Source organism: Anomaloglossus baeobatrachus, chromosome 12 (assembly GCF_048569485.1).
Source record: "Anomaloglossus baeobatrachus isolate aAnoBae1 chromosome 12, aAnoBae1.hap1, whole genome shotgun sequence".
NCBI classification, from domain to species: Eukaryota; Metazoa; Chordata; class Amphibia; order Anura; family Aromobatidae; genus Anomaloglossus; species Anomaloglossus baeobatrachus.
The window spans coordinates 45,627,873-45,652,393 of NC_134364.1; the positions used below are offsets into that span (position 1 = coordinate 45,627,873).

Consider the following 24,521-nt stretch of genomic DNA (forward strand, 5'->3'; position numbering starts at 1 on the left):
TCCCTCGACAGGAACGTCTCCCTTTCTCGGGCAGCCAAGGCCTCCCTTCAGTGGTGGCTTCTTCCCACTTCTTTGTCGAAGGGGAAATCATTCCTGCCCCCATCCTGGGCTGTGGTCACGACGGACGCGAGTCTGTCAGGGTGGGGAGCGGTCTTCCTCCACCACAGGGCTCAGGGTATCTGGACTCAGCCAGAGTCCTCCCTTCAGATCAATGTTCCGGAGATAAGGGCAGTGTATCTAGCCCTAAAGGCGTTACAGCCGTGGCTGGAAGGCAGGCAGATCCGAATTCAGTCGGACAACGCCACGGCGGTGGCATACATCAACCACCAAGGCGGCACACGCAGTCGGCAAGCCTTCCAGGAAGTTCGGCGGATTCTGCTGTGGGTGGAAGCCACAGCCTCCACCATCTCCGCAGTTCACATCCCGGGCGTAGAAAACTGGGAAGCAGACTTTCTCAGTCGACAGGGCATGGACGCAGGGGAATGGTCTCTTCACCCGGACGTGTTTCAAGAGATCTGTTGCCGCTGGGGGAAGCCGGACGTCGACCTAATGGCGTCCCGGCACAACAACAAGGTCCCGGCATTCATGGCACGGTCTCAAGATCACAGAGCTCTGGCGGCAGACGCATTAGTTCAGGATTGGTCGCAGTTTCGACTGCCTTATGTATTTCCTCCTCTGGCACTGGTGCCCAGAGGGTTACGCAAGATCAGGTCCGACTGCCGCCGCGCCATCCTCATCGCCCCAGACTGGCCGAGGAGGTCGTGGTACCCGGATCTGTGGCATCTCACGGTGGGTCAACCGTGGGCACTACCAGACCGACCAGACTTACTGTCTCAAGGGCCATTTTTCCATCTGAATTCTGCGGCCCTCAACCTGACTGTGTGGCCATTGAGTCCTGGATCCTAGCGTCTTCAGGGTTATATCAAGAGGTCATTGCCACTATGAGACAGGCCAGGAAACCAACGTCCGCCAAGATCTACCACAGGACGTGGAGGATCTTCTTATCCTGGTGCTCTGATCAGGGTTTTACTCCCTGGCCATTTGCCTTGCCCACTTTTCTGTCCTTCCTTCAATCCGGAATGGAAAAGTGTTTGTCTCTCGGCTCTCTTAAGGGACAAGTCTCGGCGCTCTCTGTGTTTTTTCAAAAGCGTCTAGCCAGGCTTCCGCAGGTATGCACGTTCCTGCAGGGGGTTTGCCACATAGTCCCCCCTTACAAGCGTCCGCTAGAACCCTGGGATCTGAACAGGGTGCTAACGGCTCTTCAGAAACCACCTTTCGAGCCAATGAGAGATATTTCTCTTTCACGCCTTTCGCAGAAGGTGGTCTTTCTAGTGGCAGTCACATCACTTCGGAGAGTGTCTGAGCTAGCTGCTCTGTCAGGCAAAGCCCCCTTCCTGGTGTTTCACCAGGATAAGGTGGTTCTGCGTCCGGTTCCGGAATTTCTCCCTAAGGTGGTATCCCCTTTTCATCTCAATCAGGATATCTCCTTACCTTCTTTTTGCCCTCATCCAATTCACCAATGTGAAAAGGATTTGCACTTGTTAGATCTGGTGAGAGCACTCAGGCTCTACATTTTTCGTACGGCGCCCCTGCGCCGCTCGGATGCGCTCTTTGTCCTTGTCGCTGGCCAGCGTAAAGGGTCGCAGGCTTCCAAGTCAACCTTGGCTCGGTGGATCAAGGAACCAATTCTTGAAGCCTACCGTTCTTCTGGGCTTCCGGTTCCTTCAGGGCTGAAAGCCCATTCTACCAGAGCCGTGGGTGCGTCCTGGGCATTGCGGCACCAGGCTACGGCTCAGCAGGTGTGTCAGGCGGCTACCTGGTCGAGTCTGCACACTTTCACGAAACACTATCAGGTGCATACCTACGCTTCGGCAGATGCCAGCCTAGGTAGGCGAGTCCTTCAGGCGGCGGTTGCCCACCTGTAGGAAGGGGCCGTTTTACGGCTCTATTACCGAGGTATTCTTTTACCCACCCAGGGACTGCTTTTGGACGTCCCAATTGTCTGGGTCTCCCAATGGAGCGACAAAGAAGAAGGGAATTTTGTTTACTTACCGTAAATTCCTTTTCTTCTAGCTCCTATTGGGAGACCCAGCACCCGCCCCTGTTCCCTTCGGGCTGTTGTTCTTTTGTGTACACATGTTGTTCATGTTGAACTGTTCTGGGTTCATGGTTTTCAGTTCTCCGAACATCCTTCGGATTGAATTTACCTTAGACCAATTTATAAGTTTCCTCCTTCCTGCTTTTGCACCAAAACTGAGGAGCCCGTGATGCACGGGAGGGTGTATAGGCAGAGGGGAGGGGTTTACACTTTCAAGTGTAATACTTTGTGTGGCCTCCGGAGGCAGAAGCTATACACCCAATTGTCTGGGTCTCCCAATAGGAGCTAGAAGAAAAGGAATTTACGGTAAGTAAACAAAATTCCCTTCTTTGTTTTTTTTTTTTTTTTTTTTTCACTGACACGTGTGTTTTCTCCGGCGCGTGTCACACGGGACCGCATCCACACTACATCCGTGTGGTACGGGTGCGGGCCGTGTGACACCCGTGTTGCTGGAGAAAACGTGGACATGTAAGCGTGTAGAAAAACGCACACACGTACAACCGCACACGGACACACGTTCCATGCGGTTTTACGTGTGTGTGTCTGCTACCATAGGGTAGCATTGGTGTACATGTATCCGTGCCGCCGGGACGTGCAAAAACGGACCAAACCTGTACCGGCGGCATGTATGTGTGTCGGAGGCCTCTGTGTGTGTGTGTGTGTGTCTCTTTCTGTGTGTGTGCATCTCTTTCTGCGTGTACGTGTTTGTGTGTTTTTTTTCTGTATGTGTGTATCTTTCAGTGTGTGCGTCTGTCTGTGTGTCTCTGTGTGTGTTTGTCTCTCTGTGTCTCTCTCTTTTGGTGGCTGGGTGTCTTTTTTGGTGTCTCTCTTTCTGTGTGTGTCTTTCTCTGTCCATAATAGGAGTCTATAATAACACATCCATTCCCAGGTCCATTAACTTTAATGTAAGCAGGTTTTCTTTGTCGCTCCATTGGGAGACCCAGACAATTGGGTGTATAGCTTCTGCCTCCGGAGGCCACACAAAGTATTACACTTTTAAAAAAGTGTAACCCCTCCCCTCTGCCTATACACCCTCCCGTGGACCACGGGCTCCTCAGTTTTATGCTTTGTGTGGAAGGAGGCACACATCCACTCATGCATTCTCATACATAGTTATGTCGGATGGAAGAAAAGAGGTCCCCGATGGGGTCCCCGGCATGTTCCCTTCTCACCCCACTAAGTCGGCGGTGTTGTTAAGGTTGAGGTACCCATTGCGGGTATGGAGGCTGGAGCCACATGCCGTCTCCTTCACCATCCCTTATGCGGCTCTGGGAGAAGTGGGATCCAATGCGGTCATCCATGTGCTGGGACCGTGCTCCATCCGCAGCCCCTGGTGGAACCTGCCGGACCGGAGCTTCTTCATCCCCAGGGACCGGGCCCTGCAACTTGAAGGTACTCTGTATCCTCATGTGGGGACTGTACAGGGGTCGCACCTTCTCCCCGGAAGCCGCGGTGGTTCCGTCCGTTGTCTTTTCGGCGGACTTCCGCACCAACCGTGCCTGCTTGTCGGGCGCGGCCTTAAATTTAGCCCCCGGCTTCGCCGCGGCCTAGTCCGAAAAATCCCGCCCCCGAGCCTGCCTGTCAGGGGTAAGGGCGGGATTACCGTCATGACGTCGGCCTTGAGGGCTGGAGCATCCTGCATGTCTCCCTCCCCCCTCATTGACCACTTGGGGACTCCAGATTCCCGCTCTCTGCTAGCGCCGCCCTCGGCTCCACTCCCCCCCCTGAGAGCTCCGGCAGCCATTTTTACCATTCTGCCGGTGGATGCTATTCAGCAGCAAGGCTCTGCAGCTCCGGGGGATCCACGACAGGGAATCTGGAGCACACACTCCGCTCGTGAGCGGTTGGTAAGCCACACCGGTCACCCGGTGCTGGTCCCCCTAAGGTGCCGGGATATATATATATGTATATAATAGATATATATATATATCTGTTCGGAAAGGCGGTATACCCTTTTCCCATATACCCTCAGTGGTCACTCTCCTAAGAGACAACAGCATGTCGTCCACAAGGAGCAAAGCTACTAAGGCACAGATTTTTTTCGCGGCCTGTACCTCTTGTGGGGCTATGTTGCCTGCGGGATCCACCTACCCTCACTGTGATCAATGCTCGACTCCTGCCACGCTTGCTCAGCCGGAGCCTAGGGCAATTGTGGGCCCCTCGGCTCAGGTAGATCCCCCTGCTCCCCCTGAGTAGGCTGCAGGGACAGAGTCACCGGCGTTGGCCTCTTTCGCTGAGAAACTCTCTCAGTCACTTTCTCAATCCATTGCACAGTCTATGGACAAATGGTCATCTAAGCTGCTTGAGGCATTGCAGTCCAGACTGGGCTCTTCACAGGCCCCGGTCCCTGTTAGTTTGTCTCCTCCAGGGCCCTCTCGGTCCGCGCCGCAGCGCGCTCCCAGGATAGCCCCTAGGTCCCAGGCGGAGGACTCCTGCCCGGATCGCAGCCCCAGACCTGCTAAGCGGCCTCGCTGGGATTCTTCCCCGGCCTCCTCACGCTGCTCTGGATCCCAGTTTGAGGACTCTCAGGAAGACGAGGCGGATGTGGGAGCTCAGGGCTCTGACCCTGACTTCGCCCTTAACCTTGATACCCCTGAGGGGGACGCCTTAGTAAATGATCTTATCTCGTCCATCAACCAGGTGTTGGATCTCTCACCACCACCTCCTCCTGCAGAGGAGTCGGCTTCTCAGCAGGAGAAACACCAATTTCGATTCCCCAAACGTACGCGCAATACGTTTTTTGATCACTCTAACTTCAGGGACGCTGTCCAGAAGCCCAGAGCGGTCCCGGACAAGCGCTTTGCTAAACGGCACACTGACACGCGTTATCCCTTTCCACCTGAAGTCGTTAAGGGCTGGGCACACTCTCCCAAGGTGGATCCTCCAGTCTCTAGATTGGCTGCTAGGTCCGTTGTGTCTGTTGCCGATGGCTCATCCCTGAAGGATGCAACTGACAGAGCTCTTGGTGAAGTCTATTTATGAGGCCACGGGCGCGTCTTTTGCCCCGGCCTTTGCGGCTGTGTGGGCTCTCCAAGCAATCTCGGCATGTCTGACTGAGATTAATGCTGTCACGCGGAATTCTGCTCCGCATGTGTCTTCCTTGACCTCTCAGGCATCAGCATTTTCGTCCTACGCCATGAACACCATCCTGGACTCCGCTAGCCATACGGCTGTAGCATCCGCTAACTCCGTGGCAGTCCGCAGGGCCATGTGGCTGCGCGAATGGAAAGCAGACTCTGCTTCCAAAAGGTTCTTAACTGGTTTGCCTTTTTCTGGCGAACGTTTGTTTGGCGAACGGTTGGATGAGATTATTAAGGAATCCTCGGGAAAGGACTCCTCCTTACCCCAGTCCAAACCTAAGAGACCTCAGCAGAGAAAAATCTAATCGAGGTTTTTGTCCTTTCGTCCCTCCGCCAAGCCCCAATCCTCTTCGTCCAACCGGCCGGAGAAAGACCAGAGGAACTCCTATGCGTGGCGGTCCAAGTCACGCCCCCAAAAGGCCGCAGGAGGCACTGCCTCCAAGACGGCCTCCTCATGACTCTCGGCCTCATCTAGCCACATCCTCGGTCGGTGGCAGGCGCTCCCGCTTTGGCGACGCCTGGTGGCCACACGTTCAAGACCGATGGGTGAGAGACATTCTGTCTCATGGTTACAGGATAGAGTTCAGATCTCGACCTACGGCTCGTTTTTTCAGAACCTCCCCACCCCCCGCACAGGCCGACGCACTTTTTCAGGCAGTGGACGCTCTAAAGATGGTAGGAGTTGTGATTCCCGTTCCCCTTCAGGAACGTGGTCGCGGATTTTACTCCAACTTGTTCGTGGTGCCAAAAAAGGACGGATCATTCCGTCCCGTTCTGGACCTAAAGCTGCTCAACAGACATGTGAGAACCAGACGGTTTCAGATGGAATCTCTCCGCTCGGTCATCGCCTCGATGTCACAAGGAGACTTCCTAGCATCGATCGACATCAAGGATGCTTATCTCCATGTGCCGATCGCACCCGAACATCAACGTTTCCTGCGTTTCGCCATCGGGGACGAACACCTCCAGTTCGTCGCATTGCCCTTCGGCCTGGCGACAGCCCCACGGGTTTTCACCAAAGTCATGGCATCCGTCGTGGCGGTCCTGCACTCTCAAGGCCACTCGGTGATCCCATACTTGGACGATCTCCTAGTCAGGGCCCCTTCTCGGGTGGCGTGTCAACAAAGTCTTACCGTCACTCTGGCGACTCTCCAGCATCAATTTCCCAAAATCCAAGTTGACGCCGACCCAATCACTGACTTACCTCGGGATGGAGTTTCATACCCAACCAGCGTTAGTCAAGCTACCGCGGGACAAACAGCTTTCTCTGCAGGCGGGGGTGCAGTCACTTCTTTGGAGTCAGTCACACCCCTTAAGGCGCCTCATGCACTTCCTGGGGAAGATGGTTGCAGCTATGGAGGCAGTGCCGTTCGCGCAATTCCATCTACGGCCACTCCAATGGGACATTCTTCGCAAAGAGGACAAGAGTTCGGCTTCCCTCGACAAGAACATATCTCTTTCACTTGCAACCAAAACATCACTTCAGTGGTGGCTCCTACCCACATCTCTGTCTCAGGGAACATTCTTCCTCCCCCCAACCTGGGCCGTGGTCACCACGGACGCGAGCCTGTCAGGTTGGGGAGCGGTTTTTCTCCACCACAGGGCTCAAGGAACCTGGACTCCAATAGAATCGTCCCTTCAGATCAATATTCTGGAGATAAGGGCAGTATATCTAGCCCTATTGGCTTTCCATCGGTGGCTGGAGGGCAGGCAGATCCGAATCCAGTCGGACAACGCCACTGCCGTCGCCTACATCAACCACCAAGGCGGCACTCGCAGTCGTTAAGCCTTCCAGGAAGTCGGGCGGATTCTGCAGTGGGTGGAAGTCACAGGCTCTACCATCTCCGCAGTTCACATCCCGGGCGTGGAAAACTGGGAAGCAGATTTTCTCAGTCGTCAGGGCATGGACGCGGGGGAATGGTCTCTTCACCCAGACGTGTTTCGAGAGATCTGTCGCCGCTGGGGAACGCCGGACGTCGATCTCATGGCGTCACGACACAACAACAAGGTCCCGGCCTTCATGGCACGGTCTCAGGATCACAGAGATCTGGCAGCGGACGCTCTGGTCCAGGATTGGTCGCAGTTTCAACTGCCATATGTGTTTCCCCCTCTGGCGATGCTGCCCAGGGTACTACGCAAGATCCGGTCCGACTGCCGTCACGCCATTCTCGTCGCTCCAGACTGGCCGAGGCGGTCGTGGTATCCGGATCTGTGGCATCTCACGGTGGGTCAACCGTGGGCACTTCCAGACGCCCAGACTTGCTGTCACAAGGGCCGTTTTTCCATCTGAATTCTGTGGCCCTCAACCTGACATTGTGGCCATTGAGTCCTGGCTCCTAGCGTCTTCAGGGTTATCTCAGGATGTCATTGCCACCATGAGACAAGCCAAGAAGCCAACGTCCGCCAAGATCTATTACAGGTCTTGGCAAATCTTCTTATCCTGGTGCTCTGATAACTGTTTTCCTCCATGGCCGTTTGCTTTACCCACATTTCTTTCATTCCTACAATCTGGAATGGACAAGGGTTTGTCCCTCGGCTCTCTCAAGGGCCAAGTGTCGGCGCTCTCCGTGTTTTTTCAAAAGCGTCTAGCCAGGCTTCCGCAGGTCCGCACGTTCCTGCAGGGGGTTTGCCACATGGTCCCACCTTACAAACGTCCGTTGGAACCTTGGGATCTTAACAGGGTTCTGACGGCTCTTCAAAAGCCGCCTTTTGAGCCGCTGCGGGATGTCTCTCTCTCCCGTCTTTCTCAGAAGGTGGCCTTCCTGGTGGCAGTCACATCACTTCGGAGAGTGTCTGAGCTTGCAGCGCTGTCATGCAAAGCCCCCTTCCTGGTTTTCCACCAGGATAAGGTGGTTCTGCGTCCTGTCCCGGAATTTCTCCCTAAAGTGGTGTCCCCTTTTCATCTAAATCAGGATATCTCCTTGCCTTCCTTTTGCCCTAATCCAATTCACCAGTGTGAAAAGGATTTGCTTTCTTTGGATCTAGTGAGAGCACTCCGGTTCTACGTGTCTCGCACGGCGCCCCTGCGCCGTTCAGACGCGCTCTTTGTCCTTGTCGCTGGCCAGCGTAAGGGCTCTCAGGCCGCCAAGTCAACCTTGGCTCGGTGGATCAAGGAACAGATTCTCGAGGCCTACCGTACTTCTGGGCTTCCACTTCCTTCAGGGTTGAAAGCCCATTCTACCAGAGCCGTAGGTGCGTCCTGGGCTTTGCGGCACCGGGCGACGGCTCAGCAGGTGTCTCAGGCAGCTACGTGGTCTAGTCTGCACACTTTCACGAAGCACTATCAAGTGCATACCTATGCTTCGGCAGACGCCAGTCTAGGTAGGCGAGTCCTCCAGGCGGCAGTTGCCCACCTGTAAGAGGGGGCCGTTTTCGGCTCTTTTTATTGAGGTATTCTTTTACCCACCCAGGGACTGCTCTTGGACGTCCCAATTGTCTGGGTCTCCAAATGGAGCGACAAAGAAAAAGGGAATTTTGTTTACTTACCGTAAATTCCTTTTCTTCTAGCTCCTATTGGGAGACCAAGCACCCGCCCCTGTTCCCTTCGGGCTGGTTGTTCTTTTGTGTACACCTGTTGTTCATGTTGAATTGTTCTTATGGTTCATGGTTCAGTTCTCCGAACATCCTTCGGATTGAATTTACCCGAGACCAATTTATAAGTTTTCTCCTTCCTGCTTTTGCACCAAAACTGAGGAGCCCGTGGTCCACGGGAGGGTGTATAGGCAGAGGGGAGGGGTTACACTTTTTTAAAAGTGTAATACTTTGTGTGGCTTCCGGAGGCAGAAGCTATACACCCAATTGTCTGGGTCTCCCAATAGGAGCTAGAAGAAAAGGAATTTACGGTAAGTAAACAAAATTCCCTTTTTTTGGCGAATAACTGTAAAGCGCAGGGTTACATTTTTCCCCTCAAAACATAGTTTATGACGTTCCCTGAGTCACATGGGGTATCTGTGCAAAATTTTGTGATTGTAAATGCAACAGTGCTGATTCCTTTAGCGGACATACACACACATATATATATATATTAAATATAATATCCATACACACACACACAGCTTTATGTATTAGATATCTGGGAGTGTACGAGGTGTAGATCATCCTGGTCATCCCTGACATAAGGCTGTGTCGTTTGATTTAAGACACTATTAATGCATTTCACGTTTTCCATCGATATTGCATTGTACTTTATACTGTTGTATCATCAGTTTGTAGCTTTCAAAAAAAAAAATATTTTTTTTTTTCGTTTTTAGGGCAGTCGTCTCCAGAGAGAAGTTGAGAAATGGGACAAGGAAATCTGCAGCATAAACGAAGAACTGGCAAAAGCAAGCGAGGAGTATGCAATTCAAGTACAAAGTCTGAAGGGTCAAATACAAACTCTGGAGGTTAGATGAAGTGCATAAGATTAGTATACACAAAATAACAAGAATGTGTAATGATTTCATTGCAGCAGATGACACTATTTTGATGTATTGTGATCTTGCAATGCAATGGTAGGTACACTTGGTAGTAATAATAAATAGCTACAATAATCAGTCAATCATTTGCAGTTTTTAACCCCTTCCCTTCCCCAGATTTTTTTTTTTTTTCTTTCTTGGAAGCAGGCCAGCTAATGCTACTGACACGGAGGATCACAGTGCCAGGTCAATGTTTACCGCAAAATAAAACAATTTCCGATGTATTCATTTTCTTTTTGCACAATTTTGACCGCTTTTAGATTTTTTTTTTTTCCCCCCTTTTTCAGGACATTGAGTGGTAAAATGAAATGTGTCATTCAGAACTAAAACATGACCCGTGAAAAACAAGCCAGCGATATGGATAGGAAAAATAAAAGATTGATAGCGCTTGGAAGGAGGGGAGGAAAAAAAACAAATGCGCGAATAAATGGAAAAGAATGTATGCCTCTTAGAAGAAGGGGTGGAAAAAATGAAAGCGCAAATAAATGGAAAAATGGCTGGCAGGGAAGGGTTTAATGGAAGTTGAAGCTGGGATTTGTAGCTTTTTATCAGAATTAGTTGATTATAAAAATTTTCACAAGACCCTGGTAAACCGGCTACATCAGTTGTGCATGGCCACTGGACCATGGCCATGTGGACCTCCTCCTACCTGGCAACATCACTGGCGCCTCTTATGATTAGTAGATGCAATGTCATCATTGCGGTGGGACGGAGGCATTTAATTTGCAGCGAGTCTACTAATCAGAAAAGGTGCTAGGAATACTGGCAAGGTAGGAGGTTTGCAGGGCTTTATATTGGTGGTCACTGGCTACCAATGTGGCCTCTGGATGCAAATCTTTGTTCATCTCCATTTGGAAAAAGGTTTTTTTTGAGGGGGGAGATAACTGATTTTTTTTTTTTTTTTTGCCTTGTGTTGTAGGAGGAAATAAAGAATTCCCTTTTAGATCTAGAAAATGAGGAAGAGAAACTGGCCAAGAACATTCCCATCATGGATGCAGCTGAGGGCACCTACAACAAGGAGCACGTCAACTATGAAGACCTGAAAAGGAAATCTAGTGGTAAGGAAGTGGGCCAGGACATATGGGTAATTAATAGTGTTGAGCGGACCCGGACCGGTCAAATCCGGATCCGCGCGGTTTGAGCGGCAGATCCGAGTCCGACCTGGAATTCCGGGTGCACGATCCGGATTTTCTCGCTCACTCTCTCTCGCGCGCGCGCGCTCTCGTCCCGGATTCCGCTCCCCATTGACATATATGGGCCCGGATTCAAGATCAGATCCAGACATCTTTGTCAACCCGCCGGACCCGGATTATTGGCGGTCCGCTCACCATTAGTAAAAGGATGCACAAGTTGGGTTATGTTCACATCTGCTATAAAACTTACATCAGATTCTTTAAAAATAGCTAAAATTCAATCATGATGGAAAAACTGACGGACCCGACAATAGTCAATGGTGTCCGTTGGTGTCTGTCTTGTATGGGTTCTGGTTATATTTCTATTCCAATAATGAACACAAAATACGGAAATTATAAAGTAAGGACAAATTATTCTGAGAAATGCAAATTTTATTCAATAAGTGACGTCAAACATCTTCTTGTACATCACAGCCATGAAAAGCAAGCAGAAATCCTTGGAGGGATCCATTAACAAAATCTCCAAGGATATTGAGGCCAACTCGAAGATGAAGGTAAAGTCGTTGTGCCGAGCCTGTACCAGGCAGAATAATATTGGATAGCTGCACTAGAACTGACCCCATTGCTATTATATTTGGGATAATTTTTGGCATTTCTATAGAAAAAAGTTACACGCCGTAAGAAAATCTGGAGATCCATAAGGAAATTGTAATTTATATTTGAAAGGGAAACCCCATTCACAGTCATAGGACGTAGATGTAATGCAGATTTATTCTTGGAATTAACCTCTTCCCATCCGTAAGACATAATTGTACATTCTACATCTGGTCTTGGTGAGCTGAGCACACATCACACCCGACAGATGCTGGACGTGTTATATTGTCGATACCTGCCTGTAATAGCAGTGAGCGGAGCTAACTCAGATTGCTGCTGTTTAACCATTTAAATGCTGCTGTCCATCATGGACAACAGAATTTAATTGGTGCAATTGCTGTGTACTGGCTTCTATTGTCCCACAAAGATATGATCATAGGAAGTCAAGGGGTATTCATGGTACCCGCAGACCTTCTGAAGGACCCCGTGGCTGCCATCTTGCTTCTCCTGTGAGGCTTGGTAAAGGAGAAAGTGAAATTAACTGTATACTGCAATACATCATATTGCAGTATATAGAACAAGAGATCAAACAATTGCAGGTTCAAAGGGACTAAAAATGAGAATAAAAAAAATTTTGGCTCTTAGACAGGGATGCAAAAAAAAAAATTGAGGCTGCATTGTTAAGAGGCAATTGCAAAGAGGTTCTGTCTGATGCATAAGTTGCTATTTACATGACTATGGCTGTATTTTTGGCAAAATACGAAGGGCTGGCACATGGCGGCAAGGTCCAATTCTTCGTTGTCCTCTATAAAGTATGGAAAGTCCATCAGATGCACTCTTGTTAGATAATATGGCAGTTGTATACAGTGCTTTGCGAAAGTATTCGCCGCCCCCCCCCTTAAATTTTTCAACTTTTTCCCAGATTTTAGGCTTCAAAGATAAAGTTAAAAATTTTAATGTTATGGTGAAGAATTAACAACAAGTGGATGCAATTGTGAAGTTGAACGAAATGCATTGCTTATTTTAAACTTTCTTTATCGTTCCTATGGGAGACCCAGACATTGGGTGTATAGCGTCTGCCTCCGGAGGACACACAAAGTACTATACTAAAAAGTGTAGCTCCTCCCTCTGAGCATATACACACCCTGGATAACCAAATATAGCCAGTTCAATGCTTTGTGTTCAGGAGGCACACATCCACACATGCATTCTCATCTGATTTTTGGAAAGCATTTGAAGAAAACGGGTTCAAGCCTGGACTCCCGGCATGTCCCTTCTCACCCCACTGTGTCGGCGGTGTTGTTAAGGTTGATTTCAGGGCTGGAGCCTTACATGCCGCGCTCCTTCACCATCCCTCGGGCTCTGGCTTGAAGTGGGAGCCAGCACGGTTCTCCCTGCCTTGCAGGAGACCGGTCTCCATCAGCAGCCCTTCAGGATCCTGCCGGACGGAGCACTCATCCCTCAGGGACCTGGCCCTGCGTCTCACAAGCTAAGTATCTGAGACGTTATTGTCGGGGAGTCCCTTGTACTTTATTGTTGGGGAGAGTAGGCTGTGTATCTATTCTGACATTTCCGGCCGGTTCTCTGGTTTTCACCTGAGAACCGCGCCGATGGTGCCTGCGCGCCGGCCGCATCGTTAAATTTAGGCCCCGGCTTTGCCTGAGGCCTAGTTTCGATTTCACTGCCCCTGCATGTCAATCATGCAGAGCGACAGTGCGGCTCCGCCCAGCGGCCGTTCGGCACAGGGGAGGGACACTCCTCTCTGAGGAAATATTCCCTCCCCTGTATATCTCCTTGGCCCTCCGGATCCCGCTCTTAGAGTAGGCCCCGCCCCCTCTCCTCGCTCCGGCGCCATTTTATCAGCGTTCTCACAGCGATCGGCGCTGGCTGCAGCATCTCTCTGGGGGTCCGGGCTGTGGGATCTGTAGGGCACACAAACGGTCTGGTAAGCCACAACCTCCAGTTGTGGACCTGCTTATATACTCTCTGGGGGTCATTCTGGCTCAGAGCCCCCACTTCAGCAGCATGTCTCACACTAGGAGCAAGGCTGCAAGGCTGTACTCAATATGCACTGCATGTAAGCTCGTACTGCCTGAACCGAGCACATATCCACATTGTGATGCCTGCTCTAACATGGTGGTGCCTCAGCCTGGAGTTTCATCCCCAGTGGTCCCTCCGGCTCCGGTGGCTGAAACCCCGGCTTGGGTAGAATCCTTCTCTAAGTCTATCTCCCAGTCTTTTGCCGACTCCATGGGACAGTTGTCCCGGACTCTGCTGAGCATGCATCAGCCCCCTTCTCAGGGCGCCTCTGCTGCTACGGCTCGCTCAGCAGAGCTCACAGAGGATTCTTCATCTGGTCCCAGACCCCGTCCTCCTAAAAGGAGACGCAGGGTTCCCTCTCCTTCCTCGTCCCGCGGCTCTGATTCACGAGCTGACTCGCAGGACGAGGAGGATGCCTTTACTGGGGGCTCGGACGCTACCTCCATGTGCCCCATTGATCTGTCCGAAGGTGACGCAGATGTTAGTGATTTGATTGCATCCATTAATTCTGTACTGGACCTCAATCCGCCAGTATCAGAGGAGCAACCCTCTCTGGCAGAAAAGCACCAGTTTACCTTGCCTAAGAGAACAAGGAGTGTGTTCTTTAACCACTCCAGTTTTCAGGCCACTGTGACCAAGCCTAGGGCCTGTCCTGACAAACGCTTCCCAAAGCGTGGTTCTGATGACCGTTTTCCCTTTCCACCAGAGGTGGTCAAGGAGTGGGCTCATTCACCAAAGGTAGACCCTCTGGTGTCTAGACTCTCAGCCCGGACAGTTGTATCAGTGGCTGATGGCACCTCACTTAAGGATTCCACTGACCGCCAGGTTGACCTTCTGGCCAAATCTGTATATGAGGCGGCAGGGGCCTCGTTCTCCCCATCTTTTGCAGCAGTGTGGGCTCTCAAAGCCATCTCTAGAGGAGATGCATTCCCTCACCAGAGACTCTATGCCCGAAATGGTTGCCTTAACTTCCCAGGCTTCAGCCTTTTCATCCTATGCCATGTCTGCCATGCTGGAGGCTTCTCACCGCACTGCGGTGGCTTCGGCTAATTCCCTCGCTATCCGCAGGATCTTGTGGCTTCGAGAGTGGAAGGCAGACGCTTCTTCAAAGAAGTACCTTGCTGGGCTCCCATTTGCTGGGTCCAGGCTGTTCGGTGAACAACTGGATGAAATTATTAAGGAAGCTACTGGCGGGAAGAGTACTTCCTTGCTACAAACTAAAACCAGGAAACCTGTCCATGGCAAGAACCAGTCGAGGTTTCGTTCCTTTCGTTCCTCCAACTGGTCGTCCTCTAAGCCCTCGGCCTCGTCCACTAACTCAGCCAAGGACCAAAAACCCAACTGGCGCACGAAGCCGCGTCCTCAGAAGACCGCAGGAGCTGCTGCCACTAAGGCAGCCTCCCCTTGACTATCTGGCCGCGCCAGCAACGTCCTTGGTCGGTGGCAGGCTCGCCCACTTTGGCGACGTATGGTTTCAACACGTCTCCGATCAGTGGGTGCGGGATATCATCTCCCACGGCTACAGGATAGAATTCTCTTCCAGCCCGCCAAACAGATTTTTTTCTGTCAACTCCCCCCTGCTCCAAGGCTGCCGCCTTCTCTCAGGCCGTGGCATCCTTGCAGGCCAACGGAGTAATTGTACCGGTTCCCGCCCGGGAACGGTTCAGAGGTTTCTACTAAAATCTCTTCCTAGTCCCCAAAAAGGACGGTTCCTTCCGGCCTATCCTGGATCTCAAGCTTCTCAACAAGCATGTTCAGGTGCGACATTTTCGCATGGAGTCTATAGGCATCAGAGATGCCTATCTGCAGGTGCCAATTGCAGTTTCACACCAGCGTTGGCTACGTTTTGCAATCGGAGAGGAACATTTCCAATTCGTGGCTCTCCCCTTCGGGTTAGCCACGGCCCCTCGAGTATTCACCAAGGTCATGGCAGCAGTGGTTGTGGTTCTGCACCTCCAGGGGTTGGCAGTGATTCCTTACCTGGACGACCTTCTAGTCAAGGCTTCATCCAGTGCAGACTGTCAGCGGAGTGTCTCGCTCACTCTCGCCACTCTAGTCCAATTCGGGTGGCTTGTCAATCTGCCCAAGTCCACTCTGACTCCGACCCAGAAGCTCACGTACCTACGGATGCAATTCGAGACTCTGCCGGCACTTGTGAAGCTGCCCTTAGTCAAACAGCAGTCCCTCCATCTGGCGGTGCGCTCTTTGCTGAGGCCCCGCCGTCATTCCATCAGGCACCTAATGCAGGTGCTGGGTCAGATGGTGGCGTCAATGGAAGCGGTTCCCTTTGCCCAGTTCCATCTGCGTCCTCTGCAGCTGGACATTCTCCGCTGTTGGGACAAGCGGACTTCCTCCTTGCACAGGTTAGTGGCTCCGTCGCCACAGATCAGGGGCTCCCTTCAGTGGTGGCTTCGGCCCCTCTCTCTGTCTCAGGGACGCTCCTTCCTGGCACCGTCCTGGGTGATCCTCACCACGGATGCCAGTCTATCCGGCTGGGGAGCAGTATATCTCCACCACAGAGCGCAGGGCACTTGGACTCCGTCCGAATCAGCCCTCTCGATCACTGTGCTGGAAATCAGAGCTGTGCTTCTAGCTCTCTTAGCCTTTCACCACCTGTTGGCGGGCAAGCACATTCGAGTCTAGTCAGACAACGCGACAGCGGTTGCCTACATCAATCACCAGGGCGGGACACGCAGCCGCCTGGCAATGTTGGAGGTTCAACGCATCCTTCAGTGGATGGAGGACTCCAAGTCCACCATATCCGCAGTCCACATCCCAGGCGTGGAAAACTGGGAGGCAGATTATCTCAGCCGTCAAACCGTGGACAGCGGCGAGTGGGCTCTGCATCCGGCAGTGTTTCGGTCAATCTGCCGCAAGTGGGGCACTCCGGAAGTGGATCTAATGGCATCCCGGCACAACAACAAGGTTCCGGTTTACGTGGCTCGCTCCCACGATCCCCAGGCCTTTGCAGCGGACGCGCTGGTTCAAGATTGGGCAAGAGAGCTAGAGGGGGAAACACGTAAGACAGACAAAACTGGGACCAGAGTCCTGCGCAAGATCAGAATGGAGGGCCGTCGGGTCATCCTCATTGCTCCAGACTGGCCCAGGCGAGCTTGGTACCCAGACCTGCTCCATCTGTCCGTAGAGGTGCCGTGGCATCTCCCGGACCGTCCAGACCTTCTCTCACAAGGTCCGTTTTTCCGCCAGAATTCTGCGGCTCTCAGATTGACGGCGTGGCTCTTGAATCCTGGATCTTGACGACTTCTGGTATCCCTCCTGAAGTCATCTCCACTATGACTCTGGCTCGGAAGTCTTCCTCGGCCAAAATATATCACAGGACCTGGAGACTTTTCCTGTCCTGGTGTCGCTCTTCCGGCCATGCTCCTTGGCCTTTTTCCTTGCCGACCCTCCTGTCCTTTCTACAGTCCGGTCTTCAGCTAGGACTATCCCTCAATTCCCTCAAGGGACAGGTCTCGGCTCTGTCAGTGTTGTTCCAGCGGCGTATCGCCCGGCTGGCTCAGGTGCGCACCTTCATGCAGGGCGCATCTCACATCATTCCGCCTTACCGGCGGCCTTTGGATCCCTGGGACCTTAATCTGGTCCTCACGGCTTTGCAGAAACCCCCCTTTGAGCCTCTTAGGGAGGTTTCTTTGTCTCGTCTTTCACAGAAAGTGGTCTTTCTAGTGGCCATAACTTCCCTCAGGAGAGTCTCTGATTTGGCTGCGCTCTCTTCGGAGTCACCTTTTTTGGTTTTTCATCAAGACAAGGTGGTTCTCCGTCCGACTCCGGACTTTCTCCCTAAGGTGGTTTCTCCTTTCCACCTTAACCAGGACATTTGCCTGCCTTCCTTTTGTCCGGCTCCTGTTCATCGCTTTGAAAAAGCGTTGCATACTCTGGATCTGGTGCGGGTGCTCCGGATCTATGTGTCTCGCACCGCTGTTCTTAGGCGGTGCACCTCTCTTTTTGTGCTGACCACAGGTCGGCGTAAGGGCCTCTCGGCTTCTAAGCCGACCCTAGCTCGTTGGATTAGGTCGGCCATTTCCGATGCCTACCAGTGTACTCAAGTGCCTCCCCCGCCGGGGATCAAGACACACTCGACCAGAGCTGTCGGTGCCTCTTGGGCTTTCAGGCACCAGGCTACGGCTCAGCAGGTCTGTCAGGCTGCCACTTGGACTAGTCTGCATACCTTTTCGAAGCACTACCAAGTGCATGCTCATGCTTCGGCAGATGCGAGCTTGGGCAGACGCATCCTTCAGGCGGCTGTCGCCCATTTGTGAAGTTAGGCTCCGCCTACTTCTTAGTTTTCTGTTTATTCCCACCCATGGACTGCTTTGAGACGTCCTAATGTCTGGGTCTCCTATAGGAACGATAAAGAAAAAGAGAATTTTGTTTACTTACCGTAAATTCTTTTTCTTATAGTTCCGTATTGGGAGACCCAGCACCCTCCCTGTTGCCTGTTGGCAGTTTCTTGTTCCGCGTGTTATCACCGGCTGTTGTTGTAGACAGAGGCTCCGGTTGTTCCGGTTCTTGCTCTATCTCTACTTGTGGGTGGCTGTTCTCCTTCAGCTTTTGCACTAAACTGGCTATATTTGGTTATCCAGGGGGTGTATATGCTCAGAGGGAGGAGCTACACTTTTTAGTGTAGTACTTTGTGTGTCCTCCGGAGGCAGAAGCTATACACCCAATGTCTGGGTCTCCCAATACGGAACTATAAGAAAAAGAATTTACGGTAAGTAAGCAAAATTCTCTTTTTTATAAAAAAAACAAACTGAAAATTGAGGCGTGCAATATTATTCATCCCCTTCACTTTCAGTGCCGCAAACTCACTCCAGAAGTTCATTGAAGATCTCTGAATGATCCAATGTTGTCCTAAATGACTGATGATGATAAATATAAGCCCCCTGTGTGTAATCTAGTCTCCGTATAAATGCACCTGCTCTGTGATAGTCTCAGTGTTCTGTTTAAAGCGCAGAAAGCATCATGAAGACCAAGGAACACAACAGGCAGGTCCGTGAGACTGTTGTGGAGAAGTTTTAAAGCCGTATTTGGTTACAAAAAGATTTCCAAAACTTTAAACATCCCAAGAAGCACTGTGCAAGTGATCATATTGAAATGGAAGGAGTATCATACCACTGCAAATCTACAAAGACCCGGCTGTCCCTCAAACATCTAATATCAAACAAGGAGAAGAAAACCTGTTGGATTCTGCAAAAGACCTGAGACTGGGACGGAGATTTGTCTTTCAATAAGACAATGATCCAAAACACAAAGCAAAAAAGAGAATTTTGTTTACTTACCGTAAATTCTTTTTCTTATAGTTCCGTATTGGGAGACCCAGACCTTGGGTGTTTAGCTTCTGCCTCCGGAGGACACACAAAGTACTACACTAAAAAGTGTAGCTGCTCCCTCTGAGCTTATACACCCCCTGGTGAGCCAGTCACAGCCAGTTTAGTGCAAAAGCTGAAGGAGAATAGCCACCCACAACTAGAACAGAGCAAGAGCCAGAACAACCGGAGACTCTGTCTTGACAACAGCCGGTGATAACACACGGAACGAGAAAATTGCCAACGGGCAACAGGGAGGGAGCTGGGTCTCCCAATACGGAACTATAAGAAAAAGAATTTACGGTAAGTAAACAAAATTCTCTTTTTCTTTATTGTTCCTTTGGGAGACCCAGACAATGGGACGTTCCAAAGCAGTCCCTGGGTGGGAAATAAACAGAAAAACTAAGAAGTAGGCAGAACCTAACTTCACAAGTGGGCGACAACCGCCTGAAGGATGCGTCTGCCCAAGCTCGCATCTGCCGAAGCATGAGCATGCACTTGGTAGTGCTTCGAGAAGGTATACAGGCTACAGGCTAGTCCAAGTGGCAGCCTGACAGACTTGTTGAGCCGTAGCCTGGTGCCTAAAAGCCCAAGAGGCACCGACCGCTCTGGTCGAGTGTGCTTTGATCCCCGGCGGGGGAGGCACCTGAGTACTCTGGTAGGCGTCCGAAATGGTCGATCTAATCCAACGGGCCAAGGTCGGCTTAGAAGCAGGGAGACCCTTGCGCCGCCCTGTGGTTAGCACAAAAAGAGAGGTGCACCGCCTAAGCGCAGCGGTGCGAGATACATAAATCCGGAGAGCATGCACCAGATCTAGAGTATGCAGCGCTTTTTCAAAGCGATGAACAGGGGCCGGACAGAAGGAAGGTAAGGAAATGTCCTGGTTAAGGTGGAAAGGAGAGACCACCTTAGGAAGAAAGTCCGGAGTCGGACGGAGAACCACCTTGTCTTGATGAAAGACTAAAAAAGGTGACTCCGAGGAGAACGCAGCCAAATCAGAGACTCTCCTGAGAGAAGTTATGGCAACTAGAAAGGCCACTTTCTGAGAAAGGGAGGTTTCTTTGTATTGTCTAAGAGGCTCAAAAGGGGGTTTCTGCAATACCGTGAGGACCAAGTTAAGGTCCCAGGGATCCAAGGGCCGCCGATAAGGCGGAATGATGTGAGACGCGCCTTGCATGAAGGTGCGGACCTGAGCCAGCTGGGCGAGACGCCGCTGGAACAGTACTGACAGAGCTGAGACTTGTCCCTTGAGAGAGTTGAGGGACAGTCCTAGCTGCAGACCGGACTGTAGAAAAGACAGAAGGGTCAGCAAAGAGAATGGCCAAGGAGGATGGCCGGAAGAGCGATACCAGGACAGGAAAATTTTCCAAGTCCTGTGATAGATCTTGGCGGAGGAAGACTTACGGGCCCGAGTCATCGTGGAGATGACCTCAGGAGGAATACCAGAAGTCGTCAAAATCCAGGACTCAAGAGCCACGCCGTCAATTTGAGGGCCGCAGAATTCGGGCGGAGATCGGACCTTGCGAGAGTAGATCTGGACGGTCCGGAAGATGCCACGGCATCTCTACGGACAATTGGAGCAGGTCCGGATACCAAGCTCGCCTGGGCCAGTCCGGTGCAATGAGGATAACTCGACGGCCCTCCATTCTGATCTTGCGCAGGACTCTGGGCAAGAGAGCTAGAGGGGGAAACACGTAGGACAGACGAAACTGGGACCAGTCTTGAACCAGAGCGTCCGCGGCGAAGGCCTGAGGATCGTGGGAGCGAGCCACGTAAACAGGAACCTTGTTGTTGTGACGGGATGCCATTAGGTCCACGTCCGGAGTGCCCCATTTGCGGCAGATTGACTGAAACACTGCCGGGTGCAGGCACCACTCGCCACCGTCCACGCATTGACGGCTGAGATAATCTGCCTCCCAGTTTTCCACGCCTGGGATGTGGACTGCGGATATGGTGGACTTGGAGTCCTCCGCCCATTGAAGGATGCGTTGTACCTCCATCATTGCCAGGCGGCTGCGTGTCCCGCCTTGGTGATTGATGTAGGCAACCGCTGTTGCGTTGTCTGACTGGACTCGAATGTGCCTGCCCGCCAACAGGTGGTGAAAAGCTAGGAGAGCTAGAAACACGGCTCTGGTTTCCAGCACATTGATTGAAAGGGCTGACTCAGACGGAGTCCAAGTGCCCTGTGCTCTGTGGTGAAGATATACCGCTCGCCAGCCGGATAGACTGGCATCCGTGATGAGAATCACCCTGGACGGGACCAGGAAGGAGCGCCCTTGGGACAGGGAGAGGGGCCGAAGCCACCACTGAAGAGAGCTCCTGGTCCGTGGCGACAGAGCCACTAATCTCTGTAAGGAGGAAGGCCGTTTGTCCCAACAGCGGAGAATGTCCAGCTGCAGAGGGCGCAGATGGAACTGGGCAAAGGGAACAGCCTCCATGGACGCCACCATTTGACCCAGCACCTGCATCAGGCACCTGAGGGTATAACGGCGGGGCCGCAGCAGAGAGCGCACCGCTAGCTGGAGAGACTGCTGTTTGATTAAGGGCAACTTCACAAGTGCCAGCAAAGTCTCGAACTGCATCCCTAGGTACGAGAGACTCTGGGTCGGAGTCAGAGTGGACTTGGGAAGATTGACAAGCCACCCGAATTGGGCTAGAGTGGCGAGAGTGAGCGAGACGCTCCGCTGACAGTCTGCGCTGGATGGAGCCTTGACTAGAAGGTCGTCCAGGTAAGGAAGCACTGCCAACCCCTGGAGGTGCAGGACCGCAATCACTGCCATGACCTTGGTGAATACCCGAGGGGCCGTGGCTAACCCGAAGGGGAGAGCCACGAATTGGAAATGATTCTCTCCTATGGCAAAACGTAACCAATGCTGGTATGAAACTGCGGTTGTCACATGTAGATAGGCATCTCTGATGTCGATGGACGCCAGGAAATCCCCTTGGGTCATTGAGGCAATGACTGATCGCAGAGACTCCATGCGAAAATGCCGCACCTGAACATGCTTGTTGAGAAGCTTGAGATCCAGGATGGGCCGGAAGGTACAGTCCTTTTTGGGAACTAGGAAGAGGTTTGAGTAAAAACCTCTGAACCGTTCCCGAGTGGGCACTGGTACAATCACTCTGCTTGCCTGCAGGGATGCCACGGCCTGTGAGAAGGCGGCGGCCTTGGAGCAGGGGGTTGACAGAAAAAAATCTGTTTGGCGGGCTGGAAGAGAATTCTATCCTGTAGCCGTGAGATATGATATCTCTCACCCACTGATCGGAGACTTGATTTAACCAAGTGTCGCCAAAGTGGGAGAGCCTGTCACCGACTAAGGACGTGGCTGGAGCAGGCAGAGAGTCATGAGGAGGCTGCCTTAGTGGCAGGACCTCCTGCGGTCTTCTGCGGACGCGCTTTTGGGCGCCAGTTGGATTTCTGATCCTTAGCCGAGTTAGCGGACAAGGCGGAGGGCTTAGAGGACGACCAGTTGGAGGAACGAAAGGAACAAAATCTCGATTGATTCCTACCCTGGGCGGGTTTCCTGGTCTTGGTTTGTGGCATGGAAGTACTCTTCCCGCCAGTAGCTTCCTTAATAATTTCATCCAGCTGTTCACCGAACAGCCGGGAACCAGCAAAAGGGAGCCCAGCAAGAAACTTCTTGGAAGAAGCATCTGCCTTCCACTCTCGAAGCCACAAGATCCTGCGGATAACCAGGGAATTAGCTGAAGCCACCGCAGTGCGGTGAGAAGCCTCTAGCATGGCAGACATGGCATAAGATGAAAAAGCTGAAGCCTGAGAAGTTAAGGTAACCATCTCAGGCATAGATTCCTTGGTGAGGGAATGCATCTCCTCTAGGGAAGCAGAGATGGCTTTGAGAGCCCACACTGCTGCAAAAGTCGGGGAAAAAGCGGCCCCCGCAGCTTCATACACAGATTTGGCCAGAAGGTCAATCTGACGGTCAGTGGAATCCTTAAGTGAGGTGCCGTCAGCCACCGACACAACGGTCCGGGCTGAGAGCCTAGACACCGGGGGGTCTACCTTTGGGGAGTGCGACCACTCCTTGACCACCTCAGGTGTAAAGGGAAAACTGTCATCAGAACCACGCTTTGGAAAGCGTTTGTCAGGACAGGCCCTGGGTTTGGTCACAGCGGTCTGAAAACTGGAGTGGTTAAAGAACACACTCTTTACTCTCTTAGGCGAGGTAAACTGATGCTTTTCTGCCAGAGAGGGTTGCTCCTCTGATACTGGCGGATTGAGATCCAGCACAGAATTAATAGAAGCAATCAAGTCACTAAAATCTGAGACCCTCGGAGAGATCGATGGGGTACATAGCCTCCGAGCCCCCTGTGAGGGCATCCTCCTCATCTTGAGAGTCAGCTCTTGAGTCAGAGCCGCGGGATGAGGAGGGGGAGGAAACCCTGCGCCTTTTCTCAGAAGGACGGGGTCTGGGACCTGATGATGAATCCTCTGTGAGCTCTGCTGTATGGAGGTCAGAGGATAGGGATCCTCTGGCAAGAGTATTAGAGGCACCCTGTGAGGAGGGCTGATGTATATTCATCAAAGTCCTGGACAAAAGTCCCATGGACTCAGCAAATGACTGGGATATGGACCTAGAAAAGGACTCTACCTAGGCCGGGTGTTCAGCCACAGGTGCAGAAGCAGCCTGAGACCACTGGGGGTGAGACTCCAGGCTTTGGCACCACAAAGTTAGAGCAAACCTCACAATGTGGACAGGTGCTCGGCTCAGGCAGCAGGAGCTTACATGCAGTGCATACAGAATAAAGCTTTGGAGCCTTGCTCCTTGTGTGAGACATGCTGCTGGAGTGGGGGCTTTGCAAGAGAATGAACCCCAGGGAGAATATACAGAGGTGCACAACCGGAGACCGGCTGTGGCTTACCAGACTGCTGGAAGCGGTGTTGTGTGCCCTCCAGATCCCGAAGCCCGGACCCCCAATGCACAGCACCTCAGCAGGGATGCAGAGTGCAGACAGGCCCAGCGCAGAGTGAACTCTGCCTGAGAAATGGCCGCCGGAGCGAAGAGAGGGGACGGGACTAGGGGGCGTTCCTGTAGGGGAGCGGGAACTGGAGGGCCATAGACATGCAGGAGAGGAGACACGCCCCAGCAGTGGGGAGTGTCCCTCCCCTGTGCAGAACGGCCGCCGGGAGGAGCCGTGCCTGTCCCTCTTGCATGAGTGACATGCGAGGGAAGTTAACAGCAACTAGGCCTCCGGGAAAGCCGGGGCCTAAATTTAAGCGGCGAGGCCGACGCGCAAGCACCATCGGCGCGGTACTCGGGTGAAAGCTAGAGAACACGCCGGAAATGTCAAAATAAACATATACAGCATACTCTCCCCCTACAATAAAGAACAGGGACCCCCCACATAAACGTCTCAGGTACTTAGCTGCTGAGACGCAGGGCCAGGTCCCTGGGGATGAGTGCTCCGGTCCAACAGGATCCTCAAGGGGCTGTGGATGGAGACCGGTGTCCTGCCAGGCATGGAGACCGTGCTGGCTCCCACTTCAAGCCAGAGCCCAGGAGGGATGGTGAAGGAGCACGGCATGTAAGGCTCCAGCCTTGGAAATCAAGCTTAACAACACCGCCGACACAGTGGGGTGAGAAGGGACATGCCGAGAGTCCAGACGTGGACCCGCATTTCTTCAATCTCTTTCCAAAAAAACAAAAAATCATATGAGAATGCATGTGTGGATGTATGCCTCCTGAACACAAAGCGATAAACTGGCTGGGACTGGCTCACCAGGGGGTGTATAAGCTCAGAGGGAGGAGCTACACTTTTAAGTGTAGTACTTTGTGTGT

At 52.2% G+C, this 24,521-nt stretch overlaps 1 protein-coding gene across 4 annotated transcripts in view; it reads left to right on the top strand.

Annotated features, from left to right (window-relative positions):
• CCDC175 (coiled-coil domain containing 175) overlaps nt 1-24,521 on the top strand; it is a 148,383-nt gene that overhangs the window by 92,007 nt on the left and 31,855 nt on the right. For all 4 annotated transcript variants that reach the window (XR_012727806.1, XR_012727807.1, XM_075331171.1 and 1 more), the window contains 3 exons: nt 9,429-9,560; nt 10,552-10,690; nt 11,240-11,319. Coding sequence is in view for 2 of the 4 variants with exons in the window: in XM_075331171.1 (XP_075187286.1) it covers nt 9,429-9,560; nt 10,552-10,690; nt 11,240-11,319 (351 nt within the window). In the remaining 2 variants the exon portion in view is untranslated. The remainder of the gene's footprint in view (nt 1-9,428; nt 9,561-10,551; nt 10,691-11,239; nt 11,320-24,521) is intronic.